General features: G+C 41.0%; 1 protein-coding gene across 26 annotated transcripts in view; it reads right to left on the minus strand.

The window, feature by feature from the left end:
* MAGI1 (membrane associated guanylate kinase, WW and PDZ domain containing 1) overlaps positions 1 to 27104 on the minus strand; it is a 339384-nt gene that overhangs the window by 151014 nt on the left and 161266 nt on the right. For all 26 annotated transcript variants that reach the window (XM_057422973.1, XM_057422980.1, XM_057422979.1 and 23 more), the window contains exon 2: positions 17231 to 17347. In XM_057422973.1, the coding sequence (XP_057278956.1) occupies positions 17231 to 17347 (117 nt within the window). The remainder of the gene's footprint in view (positions 1 to 17230; positions 17348 to 27104) is intronic.

A 27104-nucleotide genomic window follows, 5' to 3' on the forward strand; every position in this document is an offset into this window, starting at 1 on the left:
GCATGATTATGTTGGGAATTTTGCCTTGTTGGCCTTAAAGCGCTGGGGTCAACTCTTTTTCTTCTTGAATTTTCTTAATGAATTCTTTGAAAGCCTATTTAAAAGAAAATAAAATATTCAATCTCTTCCCAGGAAAGATGTGGGCGTTTCTGACATTTTACATCAACTAAATATGATACATCTTTTAAGAAAAAGTTTTACTTAAGTTACCACAGGCTCTCTAGTTCATGACATTTTGATCTTAAATGCAAATGTGATGCAAATTTGTATTACAAAATGAGACCATTTGTATTACACACACATGCCAAATATATACATCCTATGCAACCATGATAATAGAGGGCATATTCATCGAATCATAGAATGGTTTGGGTTGGAAGGGACCTTAAAGCTTGTCCAGTTCCAAACCTTTGAGCAGGTTGCTCAAAGCCCTAATCTTACTATACAGAGATACAATGTCTGTCCCATGGATGAAATCAGTGGCAGTAAGGAGAATTAACTCATGATTAAACTATTGCCCTTTCTTCCATAAGCTTTTCTAACAAATCTGTAATGTGATCAAGTAGTAATTTAGAATTGGTACTAACTGTCCTAAAGGAAAAGGATTTTTTCCACTAGAAAGGGATAGATTTTGCCAAAGCACATCTCCCACAGGTAGACTCAACTTAAAAGACAAAATCTAGGAAAATCCAATAACTTTATATTAGGGAAACAATATTAACTACAGCCATCACTATCAGCTTCATCTCTAATTAATGAGAAGTTCTGATAGAAAATCTATCAAACCTATGTGAATTCAGAAACTGGATTTGCACATGCCTTTTCTTCCAGATTTATCTACAGCTGAGATTCCCAAAGCCATCCTGCAGAGTCTGAGCTAGTGCGCACCTTCAGACAGAGCACAACAGATCAAGGATACTTCTCCAGCGTTTGTTTTTCAAGTAGAAGAAACTCAGCTCTCATACTTGAGGAGAAAAAAGGAAGAGTAGGATATTTGATCTGTTATCTTCTAGTAGTCAGCTGCAATTCTACTGTTATCTTCTAGTAGTCAGCTGCAATTCTACTGGATATCATCAAGGGGAGGGGGAGAAAGGCTCTTACTCATGTATGCAGAACAGCAACAGCTCAGGATTAGCTGCAGACAGAAAGACCATATAGGATTAACACAGTGAACCAGTCAGCATGCTTACCAGAATATTCAAGAGCACAATATTCAGGACAGGATTTAGCAGAATTTGACTGAAAATAGCACCACATTTTGAATAAGCTTTATTGAACATCACAGCACCCAGCACCTCTTCACCAAAACAACTTAATGTGCATTCATTTCAGAAGCATTTCTTGCATAACCATTTAAAGACTCAGTGCACTGGAAGGGATGGAAAGCTGTCAGGTGTCGATACACAAGCTTCAAACTGCAGCAAGAGCCTTACCTGCAGCATATGAACTTTTAAACGACTGAAATGCAGGGTAAGTATTATTACTGTCAGATACAGAGTCAAGAGCCCAGCACCATCTAATCAGCTTCTGCTGCTGAATTAATGGCTTTCATTACTGCTTTTTTCTTTCTGCAACACTCTGACTGCTATGACAGCCTCACTTGTGCTAGGGCTTGTCAATAATGACAAAAGGGACACTCTAAGCTTCAAATTGCAGGTTGGATTACCTGCATTAGCAGAGTGTATAAAAGAAGAAATTCAGCTGGAGCTGAAGTGCTCCTGGAGCAGCTGCCTGTGCTCTTTCTTGCCAGTTCTGCAGCAGTTTCCCAGAAGGAAGCGAAGTATCATTCTTGGATCTATGTGGATCCATCATTGCTTCCATCTGACAGGAGCTAGCAGTCGGCAATGACAAGTGGAAACAAGCTGGCAAGGGAGAAAACACTCCCTGCTCTTCTGCCCCACTGGGCGAATCCTTGGCTTTCTCCTGAGCAAAGTTACTCCTTGATGTAATTTTCCACATTGCACAGGAGCCACACATCAACAAGCAACAGGTTCACAAAGTCGCCCTTCACCGAGCCAGACCCTCTAACAGAAAAGCCATTCACATCAGCCCCTCCTGAGCCTGGCTTTGCATTTTCCCCATTTCCCCCTGTGCACTGCAGAATAGAAAATAAGCAGAATTAACAACATAAAGCTCAAGCTGCTGAACTTGGTAGTTCAATTTAAAAATGAGCCCCATACATTCACGCAATGTTTTAGAATAAGTCTTATTAATCATCTGGGCAAGCGCTGCCTTAAATTTGGATCCTTTTTGGCTGTTAATTCCAGCAGCTATACTTATAAACCATTCCCATTCACATGCACACAGACTGATACCCAAGTGGCTAGAGCATGAAAAGGACAGCAAATATATAGCAACTGATAAGGCTGTTGATGTTAGATGATAATGTAATCTAACCCAGCACCGGTGGCTGGAAAGCACTCCACAAGTGCTATTGGCATCCCCAAACAGCCACTCTCATAGCCGGCCATTCAGTTACTGCCTTTATTACTCTGTGGTTTTGGCCAACCTTTCACTAGGCACAGAAGCTCGTCAGTATAACAGACTCTTGGTTTATCTCTCTGAACACTTGTTGGCAGTTTACACAGCAGTAAATAGTCAAAGGTACACAAGGACTAAATCCTAGCTCCTGGTCCACTTGGCCATGCATCCCCAGACAAGGAATACATGGAAAGGCAGCTTTAATACGCAAAGCTGCCTCAGCCACTGGCCATGCTTTACCTGTCCCGTGAGCAAATGAAGCTGATGACTCTTCATCCCTGTTAACACACCACTACGTAAAAATAAACAAAGAAACAATATAAGCCTTGCCTGCGAATTCCTCAAACTCCTGGGAAAAAACCAGAAACCCTTCCCAGTGTAACAGCAGGCACAGATCACCAGCTAAGTTAGCTCGAAAGGCAAATATCCTATTTTCACTGAGAGATGCAGCGTGCCATAATACGAACAAGGAACAAAGACCCCTTTCATTCTGCTGACAAATACAGTATAGCATGTCACAAATCACAAGGGGAGCAGACAACACAATGGCAGCAATTAAATGGGTGTCTTTTTATTAAGAAATACATACAATAATGACAGACTACATACACTCCCCCCCACCACCACCTCCAAAGCCTGCAAGAATTATGCTGGCTAACGTGGCTGTAAATATTTAGGGATGCGACTTCTGTTAACACAGAAATCTATCTTAAGGAGGGGTATAGGAGGATACGTGCAAATGCAAAAATAGACATTCTGTTTGTTTTTACACATGTTGTATGCCTTGTTTGTTGCAATTCACACACAGCCTCTGCGACTCATTCACAGTTGATGTATTTCTGGAGAAGCTGAAAAAAATCTATGCCCCTTTTAACTCCTTCAATGCTGAATTTTAACTGAGACACCATCCCTGCATCCTCACTCCTTGCCTCTACCCTGCTGACCCAACCTGCTCTCACTTCCCAGCCTTCAAACCTGCTGAGTTTTGGGGGTGTTTTGCAGAAAACAGGACCCTCCTGGTCCTGCTATGCCTTTAAGATGTGATCAGCCTCTCCAAGCCTGGTCCCCTCATTGCCTGTCAGAGTCAGCACAGGGGATCACTGCCCAGTTCAGCACACAGGCCAGCACCTTGCCCCATGCCATGACTCCAGGAGCGGGAACACGGCCGGTTCTCATCTCCTGCTTCACTTCCAGCATCATGGGAGCAGCTCCTTCTCTATCCCAGATGAGTGTATCCTTCTTGAGGTCTCCTTCCTGCCCCCTCCTCAGCAGAGCCATCAGAGAACAATGCAGGAACAGACATCTAGCAACACCTGCTGTATCGCATTAATATGCACAGGGATGTATTGATGGGTTTTCCCATCCAACACTAAGACTGCATTGTTCGGGGCGATCCATCAGTGTGGATCACTCCCCCCGGCACGCCAGCCCCACAAGCTCCCTTCTGACATGTCCCCTTGTCTCCCAGCCCAGGCTGACGACCACGTTCAGGAATGCACTTCATTAAATCGGAGCTGCCCCATTCCAACCTGCAATGCGGAGGCTGTACAAAGCAAGCGCCACGCTTCCTCCCGCATTTCTTTCAAAAGCCCCATTGTTCGGCAGGCATCTGGTCCTGATCTCAGCCTATTCGTGCCCACTGACCCCGCTTCTCGCAGCACACCCGCTCGCCAACGGGCCTCACGTAAAGCCTGCTTGATGAATTAAAAAGCAGCACCAGCCATCTGTCCTCCCAGGCTGGGCTAAGGCTGCGCGGCTCCACTCCGCAGCTCCCTTCCCAAGCCTCCCGTTACAACCCGCTCCCTCCTTACGCGCACAACCTGCGGCTGAGGAACCTCTGGGTTCGCTCGGGAAGCACAGCCCTCGCTTATCACATTTGCTGCTTTTCGTTTCTCTAGCGTCTAGGAAAGAAAGAGAATACAACAGAACATTCTCACTTGCCTGAGTCCTTCGAAATTCAAGCACAAATACAAGATTAATCCTTCCTTTGTGAGGTCTTGTCTTTAAGTCGTGGTATGTAATGATCCTCAGCACTGCAGCAGAGGGGAATAAAAAATGCAGGGATCATAAGCAGGGGGAGGACAGGGCTTACTTACATCAGGGTTTCTGCCACATGACAATAGGTTTGAGAGGGAAGAATAAGCTGGCAGCAGCAGCTGACAGTGCAAAAGGGAGAATGCAGAAGCCTGCCTTTTATATTATTGGTGACATTTCTAACACATGACAACAATTTCCATCTGTATTTAAGCTGGGAGTGTGAGGAAAAGAGCATTACATCACAACTCCTCTGTTCCTAGGGGCTGTGGAATATGTAGGCCAGAGGGATTAAAAAGCACCTGTGTATGCTGGAGATCTGAGGAGGTGGATTCCACCCCCCCCCCCCCCCCCCCAATTCTTTCTCCCTCACCCTTTTTATTTCTCTGTCACCTTCAGAGTTGTTATTTGAGAATATGCCCAGGGAAGTGCAAAATGGTATTGTCCTAGTTTGCAAGGCACAAGAATGGGGGGGACTATGTGAATATGTATTTCTAGCTCTGTCTCTCCCTCCATAGGAGATACAGCACTAATTTTTGCAAACAATCAGATGGAATATAGAGCATCTTTCTGTTTTCTGCAGTGCTTGTCCCAAGAGCTTCAAGTTTCTCCTAAACTACCAACTTTCCCATTTTAAACCTGTAGGGATTTCAGTGACAGTAGCAATGATTTTGTTTCTTTTCTCCTCCTCCTTTCTCTTACAGCCAACACATGCCTGTATCTCTTTAAAAGTAAACATCAACAACAGGGGCCAAAGATATTTTGAAGAAAGCACTTGACTGATTCAGAGCCAGCAGGTGTCCGTCTTGGATGCTTTCCACATACCTCACACAACAGGATTGCTTAGATGCAGTACTGAAATTGCAGGGGACTCCAGCCATGCAAGGAAACCTGCTCTGTCTGCTTCACTGGGGCTTGTGCAGCTCTGCTGAGGTAGGCAGAGATGTAAAGATCCTGAGGACTGCATGGCAGGTGCTGGTGGGGTGGGCACAGGGTGCTGTGGTGCCAGCCCGGTCACCTGCTCCACGGACCATGGCACGGTGGGGACAGCACCCACTGCTGCTGCTCTAACAAGCAGAGGTTTTGAACCACAGCAGGTAACAGCCATCACCTGCAAAGCAGCTCAGTGCAGGTGTGGATGAACACGACAGCTCTCAAGTTTATAGTGTACATGTGTGACAGGCAACATAAGGAAAAAAACATGATCTCTATTCTACTACCAAACCCAACAGCACAAAAGCTGCTCTTACTGAAGTACCCAGCTCCCAGAAGTGTTTGACCTGGGTGGGAGCAAAACACCACCACCAGACAGTAAACCTCTATTATCTTTATGAGAGAAATGGCCACACATGAACAGGAGACTAGCCTGATTATAAATATATAAAACAGCCTCAATTTTACAGCACATAAATGTTTTCATGCAAATCCTATCTGGCCAAGGTTCTGGACCATTATATGTCTCTTGCTTAAAAAGAAGAGATGAAAACTCTTTGCTCAAGGTTCACCTTATCAATCTTTCGACAACAGCCTCATTGAGTCTTAGGCTGGGGTTTTGGGTATGTGTCTGATCAGCTCATGGTCCCCCTGGGAAGCTCAAAGCCTTTGATAGTGATGGGTTTAGGGTATTGTATACAGCAAGTCTGAAGACTGCAGTACAAAAATAAATGACTCTTAATTCCTCATCTCTCATCCTCATGCCCACAAAATAACATGAGTCTGCACAAGCCACACTGAAACTCGATCACTGCTCGATACTTCAATGAGGCAACACCTAAATGGGACATTCCAGAAAAAAAAGCCTCTTCTTTAAAAATATAAATGGAGCATTTTATTTTACATTTATTAAGAGATGCATCTCCTCCATCATTTATGAAACTCTTTCATAAGATTTATAAGGAGGGGGAAGGAAACAACGAAATTACTTATTTTTAATCTGGGGTTTAAAGGCTTTTTCTCTTTCCAAAATAAAGTCCCACACACAAAGAAGGAAATTCAATGCAAACCTCTGTTTCTGTATCATGAATGCCCCTTCAAGCACCAGAGTAATCAATTTCTCAGAGCTTGTGTGGTCTACAGCAAAACCCAAAGAACGTATTTAAGTTTATACAGCCTTCAGCATTTGAATGGCTTGCTTTTGAAATATGACATGTTTAAGTTTTACATCTTTTTTTACAGTTACGTCTTAAGAAAATGGTTGCTTCGGTAGGCAAAAAACTGAAACAAATGAGAACACATGAAATTCAACCTGGTTTTGAGCTGTTTGTCTATTTTAAAATGAGAGCAATTCAAAGTTGCACCATGAAAACTGTTACAACTGTAATTACAGCTCCCTCCGTTATATTATACCCAGTCTTATTTTAACATCCGAACACTTTAACGAAGAAAACATACTCAATAAAGGTGGTGCTCCAATGCCAAGCAGCACCGGAGAAGCAGCCACACAAATTCACTGGAACAGTAAAGCAAACACTCTTTAGAGCTCTCTGCCTTTTCTTGAGCAGAAAGAAGCGAACCATAAAGTACTTCAGGATGGGGAAAGAAGTCTTTGTCCTTACAGTAACCCCAACTTCCCACCATGAAAAAACATCATCTCGAGGCATGATTTTACAGCTGGGATTTACCTCACAGGGTGGAAGAAGTGTAAGATAGAGCACTCTTGTAGGTAAGAACAAACTTCTCTAACAGACTTCTCAATCTTTTCATCAGTACGTTTTGGATCCAATTCACTTACCATGTGGGAACAGCAAATGGGGAACAAACTGTGAATTCAAATAACTGTAAACTCAGCAAGATGTGGAAATAAAACACAGATGGTGCACTTCAGATTAAGGGTCAGTGTTTCAGCGTCGCTTCCCACTTTTACACTGTGATAGGTAATGCATAAGAACCACCTTCTTTCTCCTTGAGACAGCGCTCTAATTAAGCCATGACTCACTTAGGAAAACAAGGAGGCAAGTGATACCTCCATGGAAGCCTCTCTGCCGGTGGAGATGAGCTAAGGTTACTTGGTTAAGGTGCGGCTCACGGCTTTGCTGCTTGCAGATCAAATTTTAAGAGCGGAGCTGTCTCTGCTGGACAGACACAGCCAAGAAAAAAACGTTTCTTTATCTTTTCCAGCTCCTGCACATGCGGCAGCAGGGCTCTGCCCAACACCCATCACTGCCCCTTGCCACAAGCATCCGCTTGGTCCCCTCTTCATCCCCCACATCCCCAGTAAGATTTGCAGAGACTGCTCTGATTATCTGTTGGCAAAAGCCAAGAACACAACCACTGCTACCAGCATTACCCTGTTCCAACCCTTTAAAAGTGCCCAGCACTAAAACACTGTTGGAGGTCTGCATCGTGCTTTCATGAACATTTGGTCCATTTTATTCTTTAAAACTGATTTTGTCCTAAGTCTCAGAAATTGAATTTAGGATGTCCTTATTCTTGCTGAGAAGTGTTAATTGCACATCCAGGGCCCTCCAGGAAAGGGTCTGCTTGTAAGCACAAATTCAAAGAAAAAAAAATAAAGGAGTAAGCACAGATTAGATGACAAAAGAACTATAAATCTAGAGAGGCGTGAAATGCCAGATAGAGTAGCAGTAGTGATTGTAAGGTGACTATTACCTTCAAAATATGCCAGAGGTTGTTTATCAGATCAGAGTTAATGAAGGAGAAATCTAATAGCGCTATAATATTAACTTTACCACTTTAATGGTATCATCAATGTTCTATTATGTGGGCAATTCACAGAATGTCTGTCAACGTGATGCTCCTAACTGTGTGGTTAGTTACACAGGAGCAGCACTACCGCATCTCATCAGCTGCTCCCTTCCAGAAACACTGGCTGTTTGCAGAAGATTGCAGAAGGTGAAGTGAGACAGGAAAATAAACATGTAAAATTATGGGAATGCAAAAATGGGAAAGATATTTATGAACATTATGGGATGATGCTTACATTCCTGGAAGAACTGGCTCTAGCTCTGTTCCATGGTTGAGTTCAGCCTTCCTCCTTCTGCACTGCCATGTAGTGTCCTGCCGGCTTCACCTCAAATCTCTTGCATGTCGTGTAACACATACCTGGACTTAGGAGAGCTGAAAACCTGCTCAATGTTCAGGCACATTTTCAACTCTCGTGTATTTGCCCCCTCTGAACAAAAATGCAAAACCCCTATACCTTAATATAACAGGAACAAAGACAGCATTAAGGGCTCAGAATCTAACAGGTAAATGAAAAGTCAAAATACCCAGTTTCAAGGTTTTGATTGCTAATTCAAGACCTATGAACAGCAGGAGATGGTAATGCTGCATTTATAAATATCCATCTCCTCATTTATTCAAGGAAGAGTTTGCTAAAAGCAGCTGTTTCTTAATTTGGAGTTCCTCCTTTCCCCATCACCTGCCCCAGCCGCTCAGTTCTGAGGTTTGCCACTTCAAATCCCTAATATAGCAATGGTTACCTGCACATTTTTAGCATATGACAATCTCCCATTAAGTAGCTTTAAATTTGGTAGAAAAATCCATACCGCAGTGGCAGCTGCCATGAAGGTCTGGAATAAGAATGAGATCTCAATTTATGTAATAAGCAATACTGCTTCTTCATATAGACCTCCTTTTACCAACATTTGTTTATTGTTTTTTCTCCTGGTAAATGAAATGTTAAACCTGAAGTTTAAAGAAGTGCAGGTAGTGAATGAATGATGAAGCATGAAATACAATTCACTGACAGGTGAAGCTTTCACGGGTCTTTGATGTGTTCCTCCATCTTCATCTCCAAAAAGACCCTGCAAGTAGAACTGCTAGATCACCATCCACCTGATTACTCCGTGATGCACGTCTCATTTTGAAGATACATTAGCCTTTCAAAGAGCCATTAATTAAAATAAAGCCTGAGACATGACAAAGCCCTTTAAAAGAAATTCCAGGAACCAGTGTCCCCCTTAAACAAATCTGTTCTGGCAATGACCCAGGAATCTTGACTTCATAACTCAAAGCTCTAATTATCCAAGAGCACATTATAAGAAAAGGATACATCTAGGCCGTTATGACTAATAGGAAAGATTTATTTTTCCTTCCAACAGGGGCAGAACTAGAAATATTTATTCTTTTTTTTTTTTCCTACCTTCTTATTCACTGAGGGTGGGGGAGGAAGGAAATCAGTGAAGATTAATTTACAGAGTTACTCCTAGTAAAGGTACTGGGTATGGCTTTCCTCTAAGAAAACCAGCTAGCAGAATCTAAACAGCTTTATAAATGATTATATGGCTAATCTCCCCTCTGCTGAAATAAAAAGAGAAAGGATTTAGAGGACAAATACAGTATGCTTTATGTGAAGAAGCATGGTAATGTTAAAAAAAGGATAATGGTCTGAAGATGAAATGTAGCAAGTCTGCATCCCCATCAAACCATCAGGAGGTTGCATCTGCCATTGAATTCCTGGGCTCAGAGACTATGAAGGCAGCAAGATACATGAGCAGGAATCATCTGCAATGCCACTGGTTTTGCCCACAGCACACTGCAGGTACTGCACTGGACAAGAATACTATCATTTAAATGGGATTTTTAGGTGTTCTCTTTCAAGTACTGGCTTCTTTGATGACAGAAGCATAGGGCTTTTGTAACTGTGAAACCACCACACATGTCAACACATCCAAGCACTAACACACCTATACAGAGTGATGGGTGCTTTCTAGAGGGAGTTAGTCATGAAACATCAAATGTGAATCACGAATGCAAGTATGAGTGGAAAAACAGGTCAAAGAACAGCTACACATTTAATTTCTCCTCAATTTAAACCGTTCCCCCTTTGCCTGGAACACTCATTCTCTTGGCTGGTAGCATAATCAATACACTGTAAACCTTGAACAGATACATGATGGTAGTTGAAAAGACATCAAACTGCCTCAATAAAATCAAATGTTGGGACATCACAAAAGCTCTAATCAGGACCCTGAGACATCATATGAAAAACTATGGCATGACAGAGCCAGTTTTGAAGTACACAATGTGGGGCAATTCACCTCCACCCCTTCAACCTCCAAACAGCAGTACCTGTTCTCAGCTTTGATTTATTCTCAGCTTTCCCAGAGACTCACCACCTTAGAAACCTTTACATTTTAAAACATACGCACATTGTTTGCACTAACTAAATACCCACTCGCAGATGCTTTGCCACAGTACAAAGCAACTGCAATGAAAAAAAAACCCCACAAAATTAAGTACACTGGGGACTAACAAAGAAAACAAAGAAAACTAGCCATGTAATCTCTTCCCACACTTCTTACCCAAATCTCCTTTGGAAAGTGGCATGGGAGAGCCTATGAGGCTGAGCTCTTCTGCTTTGTAGTGTTCTCTGGTGCCCCATGCAATTTCAACTGGGTGTACAGTGAAACACAAAAAAGCTATTCCTCACAAATGGGTAAGCAGATGGAGAGGTATTTGCTACTGTAAGTGTATTTATTTCCAAATGGAAAAAAAAAAAAAATGATACCCAACAGCTCCAGTGGCACAAAATGCACTATTGATCTGAAAGGACAGGCCAGATGGAAGAAAAGGTCCGAAGTCTCCTAGATTAAACACAAATGAGTGTCTATAGAAAGGAACTAAACTACAGAAATATTGGCCCTGTTATCCCAAACACGGCATTTATTTCTCTCTCAAAAGAGAAATCACATCTGGTTCACTAATATGTGAAATAATTATATCCCTGATAACTGCAGGGGACACTCCTGCAATTCTGTAGCACTCCCTGGAACACAGCTACAAGGGGTTTCTAAACCCGCCGGTTGTGCTCAGAATACAGTCCCTGCTGCAAATATAGGAAAAATTAAGTATAGAAAGTATTAAAGTAAAAAACTACCTGGCATGGAAAATATACCTCATTCGTCAGAGTTAGGTTAAATCACAAGCAAAGAATCTTAAGAAAAAATTACAGTTACATACTGCTGGTACCTTTATATGTGGCACCCTACTGATAAGGACGCTACTTAAAATAGACTTAAATTTTTTTCCTACCATCAATCTTGTAAAACAATTATTTTTCATGTGTTAGGAAAAAAAAGATCAGTCTGCTCTTCATCACCTTATCGGTGTGGCTTTCCGATGAATATTTCATGGACAATGTAACTTTTTCTCATTACAAAAGCAGAATTACACCTCTAGGAAAGGAACTGCAACAAAAGGTACTTGGATAATAAAGGTGGCTGCAGGTCTGAAAAGCTTTTGAGAATTCCGAGAACATTTGTGTACATAAACTGATGATTTATTGCCTGTGAACAAAAATAATGTGCACTGTCAGTGATTCTGTTTATCCTTAATAAAAATTAGTAACTAAAAATAACCTCGAAACTGTGACTCAAATATCCCCACATGTAAAAACACATGCATTTGCAGCATAAAGGTCTTTTTGCTTCACTCCAACAATTTCCCAGTACACTGATACAGTATTAAGCTCAATATTCTAAAGAAAAGAACCTTCTGTAAGCAGGTTTGCATATCCCTTCTACCAATTCATTTTGAGGTTCAGAATGCTTACAGGGAGCCCAGCGCTACAGGGCTTTAAAAGCTATCCTGGGAAATCACCTAAGTCTGCATGTTTGACAGCAGTTCCATCACACCTCAGCCTACTCAGTCTCTCTAGTCCTCCATTAGCTGCAGATGATGGTGGTTATGCAGGTAGCAGCTTATCTGACTCTTGGAGCAACTAACCTACCCTTTGGTAGTTCAATTATTTATTAAAACATTGAATTAGATAGTAAGGTCTAATGTGCTCATCTACATCCACTTACTAAAGATTGTCCCATAAATACTGTAGAGTTTCCTTGTTCAGCATTATTGGTTTTCCTTAAGGAGACTTTTCTTTTGCACCAGCAGATTGCTTGGAATAAAAAACTTATTCTTACATTTCCCACTGAAATGTGGGGTAGCTGATGCCAGCCAGGAGCCTGGGTGTCCTTGTCTTTTCCCAAGTCCCCTTACAGATCACTCAACACTTACACTATAGGCTTTTATCCATTTCTTTCTCTTTTGCTCCTCAGTCCCCTGTAAGACTAACCACAACACTTGGAGCTGCTGTTCTGTAATTGAAGACAGAGGAACAGATGAAACTCTGGGAAGGTGAGAGAAAAGACAGCAGAAATTAAAGTGGTAAATCTCTAACACTGAAATCTCCAGCCAGTTAATCTCAGGGCATGTACTTGTTTTGGGAAAGTGAACCAACTGTTGAACGATGACCTCCTGAGGTTTTAAAATCCAGAAGAGGAGGTAAAAAGAAGAGATTGACACACAGCCTCTAGGCTGACATCTAAGACTTAACTCTAGTCTAGCCATTACATTGGCCCTGTTCCATCTACCATCAAACAGACCTTGTACTTTCCAGAGTTTTGCTTCTGAAGACTACAGCCTGGCAAAGAAAGGAGTTGCACAGTACTGAAATAAGACAAATAAAGACTATAGGTGAATAGTGAGGGGACCATTGATCTGTTATTTCAGTCATGCCTGCACCAGGTATACTGTTTTGGCAAGTAAAGGTACAGATGCCAGACTGTGCATAGCTGCCTCTGTGTCTCACACGGGACTGAAACGAGTGGAGAATCAAGTAAGCGTGCTCAGAAGAAAGAAATTAAAAAACAACAAACCAACACATCAAAACCAACCAACTAAACCACCAAATCCAAACCAACATGCTGAGATAAGCGTTTATGGAAATAATATCTCCTCTCTGATTCTATTCAATACACTTTAAAAAGAGAACTGCTGTAAGGTTGTTGAGAATAAGCAGTAAAGACAAATGGCTAGTACTGCTTGTTTGTTTTAAACAGATGCCCTCTACCATCACTTCAAAATGAGGAAGATAATCCTGTCTGTTCAGCCTTCCATGAACAGTGGTTTAGACACGCTGCTGCACTCACTTAAAGTAAGTTGCTATCGCATATCTTTCTCAATTAGCACTACTGCACAGAGATATTCTTACATGGATTTCCAACTAATCACATTTTACATTAAGGAAATCTTCACATATACAAGTCCTGTTTTGGGGAGATCTGCTCCTAAAGTACTCTCTGAAACCTAAAGGCAGGATGTCAACACATGCTACATCACGGACTTTCAGTCTCCCCCCAGATAAGATGTAACGCAAGTCCCATCAACTTCAGTTAACAAAGGTGGACTCAGACATGAGTGCCCCAGCAAGCTGCCTTACACAGTTGGTAAACCTGCTTTTTGGCTTTTAAGTGTTTAGGCTGGCAAAACTGAGCTGGAATAAGTGAAATTCACACTAAAAATAAGCTTTGGGCAAAGTCTCTGCATCAGTCAAAGCACTTTTGGTACAGTCATGGCCAATCAGTAATCATGAAATGGTTGCCAATTCTCAGTCCACTCCAAGCTCAATGGAGCCATTAACCAGCCCACAAATAGAGCATTATTTCTGATGATCTTCATTAGGCACATCAGAAATCAGGAAAAATGTGGTGCTTCAAAAGAAAACAAGGCAAAGGGGATAGATAGAGACTGGACCAACATCCTGCTAATCTGGATGATGCACTTGAGTTTTTTGTTTAGTTTTGACAGTGGATCGTACATGCTAGGAATGCACTTATTTATCTGAACACATAAGGAGAATAACCCTGCTCAAGTTTAAGATGTTGTGTTTTTCCTAAGCAGAAAAAAGAAGTCTAAAAGGTCTCTGACCCAGCCTACGAAGTTAACAGTGAAATGATAGCATCAGGAAGAAAGTGAAGGAAATAAGACATAGTTGGTTCAGCTGAAATAACAGCTAGTTCAGCAGCTGAACTCCACTAATTCTTTCAAAGATTTGCACACTGTAAATGCATGGTTTCATAAGCGTTTCCAAATGCCTAACTAAGGTGTCCTGCCTCTCCTCCTTACTTTGGCTCAGTCCTAGATGATGATGCTGAAGTTGTAAATTCCAGAGGAGAATGCTTTTATTCTGTAAATAAACCCATGGGTTTGGTGTGACAGTAACAGCAGAGCACTCATGACAGCACAACAAAACTTGGAGGACACCTGGAAGCTTGTCGCTGCTGTTGTTCACCACAGACCTTTGCAGAAAATGGAGAGGATACAGCTGAGAGTATGAAGACTCAGAGGAAGCCCACTGGAGGGGTAGAGACCACTGAGGAGCAGGGGAAGACTTCAGCTTGCAAACATAACTGTGTGGTTCACCTGCTTCTTTCAATAATACTTCACTTCTGGATCCATTTCAAGGTTTCATTTCTTTATGATGGCTCCCAAGTTTAGGGATGAAGTCCTCTGGCCTCTTGGAAAACCATCCCTGTGTCCACCCATTTAGGCAACACTCATATCCCCTTTGGGAGCAGACATCATCCCACTCTCTTACCCATGACTGCTCATGAGAAAATAAAGCAAAACCTCAACCAACTCGCCTAAAGTAAAAATCTAAATGATGCTTAAGCAGTGTGTCACTGCAATTTGAAACAGAGAGGTTGAGTCAAACGTTCTGCATCTTTCCTCCCCTCTACTTGACTTTTATCTTCTACAAAAACTAAAACTGTGTCTTTACTCAGTGCTCGAGTCAGCCAAGCACACAACCGGCACATGGCTGTGTGGGAAACAGAAGCCCCCTGGGTTTTCTCACCCCCTGTAACAAACTAGTCAGAGCTGAGCCCCATGGCTCTTACTGGAATTTCTGGGGATGAACTGGTTAACATTGTCTTCCTCCACTTTGTATTTACTAATTATCACTTCATTTAGCCTTTATATTAGTGCAACAAAAAGCAGCTGTCAAGCCAAGCATGCTCAGTCCAAGTGACCTTGTGCTCTTGTTAGCGTTTACCACATAATCAGCAGGGAATTCCATTTTTAAAATACAAGACTTCATAATCCATTAGCACTTGAGATTGGTCCAGGGCTCTGGATTTACTGGTCACGTGTACCAAGGAATAAAAAAAACATGAGTGTACAGCTAGATTAATCTCCAGACCTGTAAAGCATCCCAACCCACCATACATATGAATTATTAGCATCATTCTTAAAAGCTACCGCTGATACCATCATCACAGTACATGAAGAGAAAATTAAATGCTACTGCTTTAAAACTCCAAGTATGGAAACACACAGTAACTAACTCCGCTTCCTAGATTTTCCATTTGTTTAATAAATGGAACATAAGTACTGATGTTCTTATTAATACATCGACAACATGTTTCCTCCAGCTATTTCTAAAAGGCAGGAATCACTTTCATTGTTCTTAATTTTATACCAAAAGTCTTTAGCGAGTCCAAGCAGTTTAGCTCACCTTTAAGTTCAATAAATCAGAGAAAAGAATCACAGGAAAGCATTTCAAAATGTAACCTTGGTAATGCCCAAAATGTTTCCACAGAACTTACGTTCATTTGCTTTATTTCCTGCTTTAGAAATTGGAACAGAACGCACAAGCAGAAGGACATTAGCATCACAACATTGCATCTTCCAACCCAAACATTGCGTGTGTTCTCCTAGAAGGCACTTTTCACAGCACGCCTTAAAAACCCTGCAGCCTGGCAAGTTAGGTGATTGAAAACTAATCATATTTCACATTGACAAAATGGAAAATGGTAGTGTTCAATAGCAAATAATAATTTATATTTACTCTTTATGTCCATGCACAACACTTTAAATGTAATTGGTCCATGCTTTCCGCTGATAAAATGACAATAAACTCAATGGTGATATACAGCATCTGCCATTTGAAGAATCAACATTTGTCAGTGTTATCACAGTTTTAACTGTGGTCCTACACAGTTCTCCTGCATGCAACACTTAGATTGAAAATGGCTATTGCTCTACATACCGCTATATGATATTTGTTGGCAAATACTGATTTTTGAGTGGCATCATCATTATTCAACACTTATAGAAGTCTACCAGGATCAAGAACCTGATTCATGTTGAGATAGAAAACTTCAAAATAGTTGGCTGCTCATCTCAGTATCCTGTAACTAAGATGTTTATCAGTTCTTATCCCAGCCTGATCTGAAAGGCATGACATTACTCCCACAGCTCATCCTAGTTAAGCAGAAAAAACAGTTCTTTAGAACTGTTTTGTATCCTGGCAGCTGGAGAATGCCAAACAGCAGTGCTTTCTGAAGCAGGATCATTCTTCACTCTTTGTATATCTTCCCAAAATTGCAAGGACAGTCTCATTTTGAGTAAAGATTCTGAAATTCTAAAGATTAACACCTTCCAAAACATCTCCATTTTCCTTCTGGTTGCTTGTGGGGTTTTTGAGTGAAAAAGAGCATTTCTTTCTCAGCTTCACTACCTCTTGCTGCTTATCTCCTTACATGAATTGAGGATGACCTCCCCACAGTGGCAGTTGCCTGCTACAATGGCACACAGCCATAAAAGGCTGTTAAATTTCACAAGTTAAATAAGCATTAGAAATAAAGTTCTGCTAAGGAAATCAAAATACAAGCAGGGTTTTTTTATTCCTATGTTTCAAACCAATAAAAGAACACTCACCATAATGGCGTTCATGAAGACTATTTCTAAGGCAAGCAGTTAATTAATGACTGGTTTAAAAGGTTTTTCCTCCAAAGTAACCATCACCATCAACTGATCCCAAAAAGTTAATCATAAAAGCAGAGTTCAGGGATGAACTGTTTTCTGTATCAACCCTACCTGAACCCGATGTGCACACCACCACGTGAAGACTGCCTCAAAAAAACCCAGAAATGAAACGTGTAATCCACTGGGTCAATGTTTTGTTACTTACAAGGCACAGCATGGCGATAAAGGTTATCTCTAATAGTTTGCTGCAGATCGTGATCCGGCGATCCTTTCTGAAACCTCTGGTTAAGATAGTGTCTCAGGTCTTTGTTCAGTCTGCTTCCTGCAAAGAGAAAAACAGCCCTTTATTTATTTCTAAATGCACACAATTAACATTTCCAATCCAGGCAAATGTTAGAGTTCCATTCCAAGTCCCCTAAATTATGGCACGCTGACTTTACGAGTGGAGGCTCATCTTCCTCTACAAATGGCTAATTACCAAAAAAAACCTCGCTGTAAACAAGAGGTCTCTCTTGTCTCATAATGCATCTTTCTTCCTGCGGTGTTAAACAGCTCATCATTCCCTTTTATCACTTCTTTGTCTGAGCAAATGGAGAGACACAGATAATGTGAAAAAGAAGAAAAATAAATAAAGGCAGAGTACTGCTTTTGCAGCTCATTGGAGGGTGAGTGGGGCAGACAGACAGAAGGCAAAGGCTGCTCCCACTGGAGGTACTAATGTAACTGAACATGACACAAAATCAAACAAGTGCCATACTTTGCATTGGTATCTACCCAAGCACACAGCAGGGGTTAGAAAATAATTGATTGAAGGAATTAAGAGCACCCAAAGTCCTTAAAACCAACAGAATAATATGCAACACTTTTGACTTGGATCTATTTGTTACTTTATTCAGTTTCTAACACTTTCAGAAGTGTGTGGGAATAAAGATGAGTTGAAAACAAACGAGAAAAAAAAAGAAGAAAAAGTAACATAGTTATTAATGAACATTACTACTGGCTGAATAGCAAAGCCTTTCTTGTAGCAGAACTTATGAACTGGAGCAATTCACTGAAGTCTTTTCCCAGAAATGTAGTATTTCCAAGTCTGGAATAACATTAATTTGACTGAAGAGCAAAAACAACCAGGCAAGCACACACAGAGAACAGGGGCAGAAACAATTATGCTCTAAAAAATAAAAGGAAAATACCACTGGAAAAGCTTCAGAGAAACACACCCAGGATGATCAAAGTCTGGAGCAGTTGCTGTACAAAGACTAAGAGAGCTGGTTGGGATGCTGCAGCCTATTGTGGACTTTGGTCCTCAACACACCCAAAGAGCAGATGGGGACTGGCTCTCCCAACACAAGGACCAAGAGACACCATGGAAAGCTGAAGGGAGCTTGGCTGAAACCCACACAACATCAGCAGTAGTTCACACAGGCTTTGGCAGATCTCTTTGCTGAAGAGCACTGAGGGTCCAAGAAGCTTATTGAGGAGCTTTAATGGGAGACTGGAAAAGCACTTGGAGATGGACCTACTGGGGGCTGCAGAAAGGGGTGTAGGTGAAAACAGATTGGTGGCTGGGAGCCATAGGAAAAAAAAGTAAGGGAATATCAAATATTTTGCTCTTTTCCTTTCCTTTGCTAAGCATCTTATTTATGGCCAGAGCTGTAGTCAGAATGGTGGGCTACATGGACTTCAGGCTGAACCACTGCAGCTGTTTCTATGGTCTGTTATAATTTGCATTATGATTTTTTGGACTGTGAATATGTAATGCAGAGATCATCTCAATACTGGTTGACACTGAATATAGCATCACAGTTGCAGATTCCTGACTGGAGCCTCTAGGAATCACTGCAGAGCAAATCAAGAATAATAATACCCCAACGGAGCGCAGTTGGACATGGGTCTGGGAGGCAGAAGCGGTTCCAGACAAATGAGAGTGCAGCCCATTAAATGACCATGGGCAGGAACAGCCTACTTGCCTAATGCAGTCCTGCAACATTTTAACTGAAATGTTAATTAAAAGCCAAAACTAAACACAAAAACCCCGAATCTGAAATACTACATCAACTTCCAGAAAATAAATAGGGGATTTGTATTTATGTTCTTTTTTTTTTGTTTTAAACTAAATTTCTTGTTGATGAATAGAAAGCTCAGGCAGTAAGCTCAGCTATTAAAAGAAGGAAGATTTTTAAGGACAAAAATGCATACTACAGAAATGGCTTAAAACCTGAAATTAAGGCAAATAAAACTGGCTCTACACACTTCCCTGACTTACCCCAGCAACGTCTCTCACCCCAAGAGCAGATTAGCCACTCATCTGCTAACAAATGATCTCTGGTTGTTGCACTATAAAAATGGTTTTTCACATAGGAAGCACTCGAGGGCTTGGTAGACCTGTGGGTTACAGTTTTCCAGTATCCGAGCTGACCTTCTGAACTTTAGATGTTCGGTTTTATAACACATCCTTATATTTCAAAGGAAGACTGGGGACCAAAAAAAGAGCATCTCCTGAAATAATAAGGCATCTCTTTATCTTTTAACTAAACAGTCCGTATTTTTCTTTGCACAAGAGATAGTAAGACAAGGCGGTTTCTCACAGCAAAAAGAGCAAAGACGACAAATAGTTCGGACCTAATGCAAGAGCTTATTAGAGTGAAAAAATTAATGCACTGAGATGCATGTATCACACAACATCGGCTTTCTCCTGAAATACCGTGATTCGTAATTCAATGGATTTATGTCATCGTAATGTCTAGAGGTGAGAAAGCTCTGCTGGGCTAAGGCTTGTTTGACCACACAAAATATGCAATTTACTGATGATACCTGCTTTTAGCTCCCCTCTGTGCCCATTCCATCTAACATCTCAGTCTATTACAGCCCCCACTGGAAAGTTTGGTTATTTGGTTTATGCAGTAGCTGGGATTTCCCAGCTGAGTCACTGATGCACTAGTCAAGATGGCAGTTACAAAAATAGGGGCTATAGCAATACTTACACTCACATGATTGTCCCCTCAGGGAGCTCACAGTGATGCTCATTTCTATTACATTTACTTTAAATGGAGATAAAAAAAGAATAGAGGGGAAAATAAAAAAGAAACCAACCACACAACAAAAAGCGCTTGTTAAGCCACATTTTTGTTGCTAAATTCCAGCAAATTCTTGATGAAAATGAAGGCTTCTTGCAGCCCTGATAATCTCAGCTTTAGGCAAAAGCAGGCTCACCTGATGCAATCCACTCCAGAGCACAGAAGACAAAAATGAGCTGAACACAGAGACCAGCTCCCTGTAGGAAGCTGCCAGAAGGATACAGCCTGGACCATGCTGGATTCTCTACCATTTGATTATCTACCACTTTTCCAAAAATCTCCTCAGAATTGAGAGGACACGTGCTTGGTATTGACATGATTTAATAGATTCCGGTGCTAGACACAAGTCTGTAAGCTCTGTCAAATTCTTTTGGAGCCCAAAACACAGGCACTTGCAATTCCTGGGAATCTGAAGGATGTGGCAGGGATATTTCAGCAACCTCCTGTGTGCAAATTGTAGCAGTAAAATTAATTCAGACCCTCAGAGGCGTCCCTTCCTCGTGCACCCTCCCTCTGAAAAGAAGTCTCACCCTCTGATGGCTTCGGTTCATACACCAACAACCATCAGGTTGGGTGGAAGGGCCACACAGAAGCCATCCCTTTGAAAAGTCTAATTCCATGCATAAATCGTGCTCAAGAAAATACCTGGCTCCAGTTTCCTTAGAGATGAGCTGCCTTAACTAGAAGTATGCTACTACCCTTCAAAATGCTCCTCTGTTCTCAAGGAGATTAGATCTTACATTTACTCTTTCTGAGATCCTTTCTTCTCTGCTGAAAGCATGCAAGGAGATCCTACACTGATAACAGTGGAGGAACAAAAGACGCAACCCAGGAACAGCTGTTTCTAAATGAGAAGATATAGTTCTTAAGACTCAGTGCTCAGCTCTCCCTTCCTGCTGGTTTTGATATGTTGGACATGCATTTATTTGTACACAAAAAAAAAAAAATCACTTTTATTTCTGTAATAAAAATAAGGCTGATAAATTTAGCTCTAGAAAATCAGATATAAGAAAATGCAAACAGAAATTCTTCCCTGCTAAACTCACCAAAATTCATATTTTAAAGGTTTTAGAAGTAAAACATGTTCAAAGAAGTTTTTCTCTTGTTGCAACAGTTTCCTTCCCTTTTTCCCCCACGAATGAAATGTGAATACAGAGTCAGAGAATCAACTTTCCACTGCTTCTCTCCATGCAGTACCACTCCAAATCTGAGAGGTTTCCATGCTATTATCTGAATCCTTCTTTACCTTTGAATGAAACAAAGGGCAACTCACTGAATGGCTGAATTCTCAATTATTCTTAATTATTATACGGCATTTTAGAGCACATTAATGATCTTTCAAACCATTACATCACAACAATACTTTCGTAGCAAAAACAAACCCAAAGGGAGAAGCAAAACATCTCCTAGGGGAAAAAAGGTACTGACATACAGTTTTCTGAGAAACAATAAACTGTGCTTGTTGGTTTTGTGTTGATAAATACGTAGCCTAGATGTTTTTGTGACTAATGAAAAATATTGACTGTTTCTAACCGCACTTCTTTCAAACCCACAACCCTCTGTCACACGTTTGTCCTCCAGAACATTAAAGCCACTAGAGAAACTATGCTTTGAGTTATGCTCTGATGCTTATTGCTGTGATTTCCAGCTTCTGCAAGGAAGAAAGCTGCATACCAGATCATCTAACACTGTCTTTGCTGCATAAGAACATCCATCCCTTCCAAAGCACTACCACCAGCAAGCAGCAGTGCACACCTGGGTGGGGTGAAAGCCTTTTGGCCTTATTGACATAGGGGTTTTCAATAAGGAAAGCAAACTGCATAAATGACCAAGCAAAATCTGATTTTTTTCAAGAGAAAGCTGAGTGCGAACATTGCAGGGCTGACAGGACCTTCCTGCCAGCTGGTAGGTAGTCTGTGCCAGAACTGTGCAATATGTACATTCTGAAGATGGATTTTGAACTCATGTTTTATGCAATCAGAAATGAGCATTTTAGAGTTTATGTTTATATTAATTACTGCAGCTAGTTTATCCCATTTATGTCTTGAGATGGTCATAGATAATCCTAATAAATAGCAGTACGCTGGCAGAGCCCACAGATGCTTGTGCAAAGACAAGTCACAGTCAGGCCTGGGACAAAGTGGTATCTGACCTATATTACACTCCTAATAAGCAGGTTTATACTAGCATATATTTTTGGCTTACCCTTCTTTGGAAAGAACTGCTATACTGACAGTGACCGATAGCATCTGAACTGGAAAAATCTGTTTTCCATTCCTGAATTGCCACAGAATTCCCCTTTTCTCTTATTGGGATCTCAGTTTAAAGGCATCTTTAGCAGACGGGTTCACTGCAGGCAGACAAATACCATTTCAAAACAACAGGGCCATGAAGCAATGAAAGGTTAAAGGCCTCGCTAAAGGGATAAAAGTGCAATAGAGTCATCTGGATTAAGACCCTCTCTCGCAGCCTTGATATCTACATGGAGAGGGAAGGATTCATTTTTTTAAAGACACAAAGATTGCACATGCTGGATTTGCAGTATAAACCCCTGATTATAACACACTGTCTTTCATCTGAAGATCTCTATCTGAAGGTATTTAACAGACACTAATAAGTTGTCACGGTTGGCAGGGGTTTATTTCTGTGCTACAAAAGGCAGAACCACAGCTAAGCAAAAAAAGCAAACACCAAAAAACTACCAACAAAAAAAAAACAAACCAAACACCCTCCTCCCCCACCCAAAAAACCCACTGCCTCACTTAGAGGCATGAGCAGAGAACCTGAAGCTCACATTTTCTAAAGCACCTTGTAGATCTGCAGTCTCAGTTGACTGGCCTCCCAGCCTGGATGACTTCACACTCCTAGAAAGGCTGCTGCTCTATCCAGCAGAAAGGACCCAGTGCAAACTCAGCTACAATGAGAGCCAAAACAGCTCCCCTTAATTACATAGTGTATTAAATTAAGCTGGTTATAAAACCATCATCTCCCTTATAGAAAAAACAAACAACACAAAAAAAGAGCAAAAAACAAAAAACCTCAACGTATATATTTTTTTAATAAAAGTGAAAATATTAATAAAGTAACTAAAGACAACTTCTCTATCTGTTGTATAATTCCCACTAAAAAGTGGGGTGTAGACAGGGCTCCTGAGAATCAGAAGCCACTTATTCAAACCTTTCCGTGCAGCACTTGGCACAACAGTAGTGCCAGGGCATCACCACTATGCCTTACAAATGCTTGCAATGGATTTTCCTCAAGTCCTCACATAAAAGTGGCCCTGACACTCACTATACATTTTATTAATGTCTGCAGAGATTGTATTCTATTTCTGGATCAATTAACATCATAATTTTCATGGCAAGGTCCAGTAAGCAGCAGCCCATCTTAGAAGACAAAATGAAGGCTGAGTGGATATTTATCATTTAACAAGACTGCGCTGGTAACCACATCTTCATCAAATATTCTTCATCCCAGCAGTTGTTAGACAAATGCTAATAGTTTGTGCTATATCATTTCATTCTGTCCCATCCTTGTCTTCCAGCTGCTGTCCAAAAGTGATTATAAATAATGGGGCTATAAAAGCCATTCAATAATTAGAAGATTCATTGGCCATATGCCAGCAGTGACAAAAGAGAGTGATTTATGTAAGATGAGTCTGTCACATCTGCCAGATCACAGTTTCATTACGCTTGTGGCTTTAAGGTCACAGTTTAACGCTGTTCCAACAGCCATTTGTCAAGAGGGTGCTGGGAAGAAGAGGTGAAATAGATCATGGTTTTGTTTGCTTTCTTGTTTTAACTACTAGGTAAATAAGTAAATAAAGTCCAGTACCTATGTTTGTTATTTCAGGTCTCTTGTGAGGTCAAAGAGACAAGAATATGGAGTAAGACAGAAAACATTCATCATTGTTGGCCAGAGTTCAAATAAGATCACAAAGCAAAAACATCCAGTTTAAAAGCCTTGAGAATTCAGGTGGCTTCTTAAATGCAATATAATCTAGGCATGCTCTATCTTCCAGCCACCCATGAAATGAAGGCTCCTTGTAAACCCGTAACATGTCAGTAAATTAATTGCTTCCACATTTTCCTAACACAAGTAAACTTAGAATCTTTTTATGGCTCAGTGTACTAAAAAGATATTTAAACATTGCCATTGGAGTTCATCTTAACAATTAACATGGCTCAGCAGACACCTGATTTGACTCCAATTCTATTTTCTTCTCTTATTTTCCCTCTATCAAAAAACAAACAAACAAAAAGAAACAATGAACTTTTATTGCTGGATACAAACCAGCCCCATAAAGTTCAGATGTTTGGATGGTCCCCATAAATGCTTCAATAGCCTCAACTGTATTGTTAATGATTGTTTCCATACTAATTTGGACAGTCTCTGTTGACGAAAACTACTGGTCTGAGGCTACAAACTGGATCTCTGTTGTAAATACCACATCCAGTCCCAATCAGTATATTATTTTAATTTATACCAGCCTGCCATAGCCAGACTCCAGTAAGATGAACTGTTCAAATCACAGCCTGTATGTTTCTGTTATTTTAACAAATCCATACCACAAGCAAAGCAAAATGACCGCCCATCCTTCCCTACCTTCCTGAAGTCAAACATAAAGTACTTGCTGAATTTTATGCTTTAAAAGCCACTCAGAACAACAAAGCCACATCCATTTGCAAAATCCTTCCAGTAGAAGGAAATTATGTTAAGCTGGAGGGTTATGCTATAAAGAATTGCACAAAGTTACAGGATAAAACCACCTACACAGCAATAAAACTCAACTTTGATGGAGCATGGTGAAGATTCCAGCACCAGCCCTAGCTGCTGAGTCAGCAGCGAGCACTTCAGGGCTGCTAGTAATTCCTGTCAGGAGAATGAATTAACACTTGTTACTTTATTACTAACAGGACTTCTTCAAATATTATTTTAGGTGGAAGCCATGAATCTGAAGGAGATGTATTCACTCAAACCTTTCAGGTTGCGCTCAGAATCATGAGCGGGAAAGAGTTTTCTTGGCACACTACCTTTTGGTATCCCTCTCAATTTGCATGGGTGAATGAACCAGCACTGAAGTGGTAATTCAGCATTTGCTCCTACAGAAATACACTTAACAGGTCATAAATCACCAGTGAAACTATTCTGCGAGTACCTAACCTAATCTACTGTATTTGCAAGGCATCCCACCTTATATTCTGTGCTTTAATAGTGATTCATATTTCTACTGCAAATTTAAACAAATAGTGTTTTGGCTGAAAAGTTCCAAAAACCCACAGAGCTCAAGCGTGGAGGCTGAAGAGCAGAAATATTATCATTTATACACCAGGCCTGAAAATGTTGAGTGCTTGTAACAAATAAGCTTCTGTTGCCCACAGCTAAATTCAGACCAGCAATGCCAGCACGTGCAGCTGAAAGCCCAGCATTTCTCTCCCTTTGGCCTCTTCAAGCTTCTGGTGCCCTTGAGCTTCAGCCTTGAATTTCTCAAAGCTCCTACAGAAAATATCTTCCCTCATTTTCTGACATTTCTGCAGCCCAGGATAACCATTAGCCTGAAAAGAGAGAGGTCATGCAGCCATGACAGCATCCCAAGAAGGGAAACATGGTCTGGCATGGATGATGCCTGCTGGATAGATAAACGATTATTGCCATATCCTAGATGAAGCTTGATAGCAGGATGTCCTATAGGTCTGTCTAACATTGACAACTCAACAGCTTTCAAAGAACAAGGAAAAAAAAGGAAGAGTCTCACAGCATCATATTAAACAAATATATCTTGAAACTTTAAACCACTACAATATTAAAGCATGTGCCAACTCAAACTCTCTTTCTGTGGAGATTTAAAGGAGAGCCTTGATAGGCATAGTTCAGTCATTCGAAAGCTACTGCATGAATGATGGCAGAAATCAGATCTTTCTATGTCAAGAAAAACCTATTTTATTATTTTCTTCCTCAAAATACTGAGGTTTGAGTTTATTTTTTCCAAGAGCATAGTTTAAATATATCTACAGCCCTGGATTCCTTCTTTGAGCAGGTCAAGCATCTACAGTGCTGGTGGGTGACATGAATGCATGCTGCTAAAGCTGTGTCCACATGAAGGAAAAAAAACATTCTGTTGATCTTTGCTGCAGGCTACAAGTTTTCCATGCAGTGGGGTCCTACCTTATAGTAAAGGCATAAAGAAGAATATGAGGACATTTTCTGCTCCTCTCTTCAAACATGCAATGTCTTTTGTGTCCATATGGAGCCTGTAGCACCATGACACTGAAGAAAGGATGCCACTTCTCCAGAGAAAGTGGCAACTGTACCTGCTCCAGAGAGGTCCAGGAGGGAAAAATCTAACAAATGTGAAGACAAAAATACTTTGAAAAATCCACAGACATACAACAAGGAGAGAGCCCAGATCTCAGATGGTCTCTGACAATGGCAGCAGAGAACAAAGTGAGCCAAGGTGAGAGAAGGGACCTGCTGGCATGACAAATACAGAATATATTCCTACTAAAATGACAAATCTCCAAGATAAACCATTAACACTGATTACTAATCACACACACCATAAGGTTGAATGGGAGATAGGGGAGGTTCTTGCGCAAAGAACAGAGTAATGAAACATCCTCTAGACCCGTCTTCAATGAATTCTGGATTAGCATCATGCTAAATACTTAAGACAGTTCTGTGGCCGTACCAGTGCTGAACCAGAGGCTTAGGTTAACTGGCTGACAATCAAGCTGTAACATTAAAGCCATGTCCATAAATGCTTCCTCTTGGCAGTGACCTTAAATCAAGTGCCAAGAGCAAAGCCTTAGCTCTGAAAAACTTTACAGAAAGCCAGACCCAGAGGTGAACTAAGGGAAGCAGAGACATTCCTCCAAGAAGGCATTTTGTCTTTCACACAAAGACACTGCTGTATTGGGGCTTTCATACTGAGTGCTCCAGTAAGGAAGAGCAAAGAGGAGTATTAAGCGGTCACTACTGGCAAGAATCGTTGATGCTGCCATGTAG

Source organism: Pezoporus wallicus, unplaced genomic scaffold, assembly GCF_028554395.1.
Source record: "Pezoporus wallicus isolate ANWC-B61680 ecotype Strahan unplaced genomic scaffold, APGP_CSIRO_Pwel_v1 contig_7073, whole genome shotgun sequence".
NCBI lineage: Eukaryota > Metazoa > Chordata > Aves > Psittaciformes > Psittacidae > Pezoporus > Pezoporus wallicus.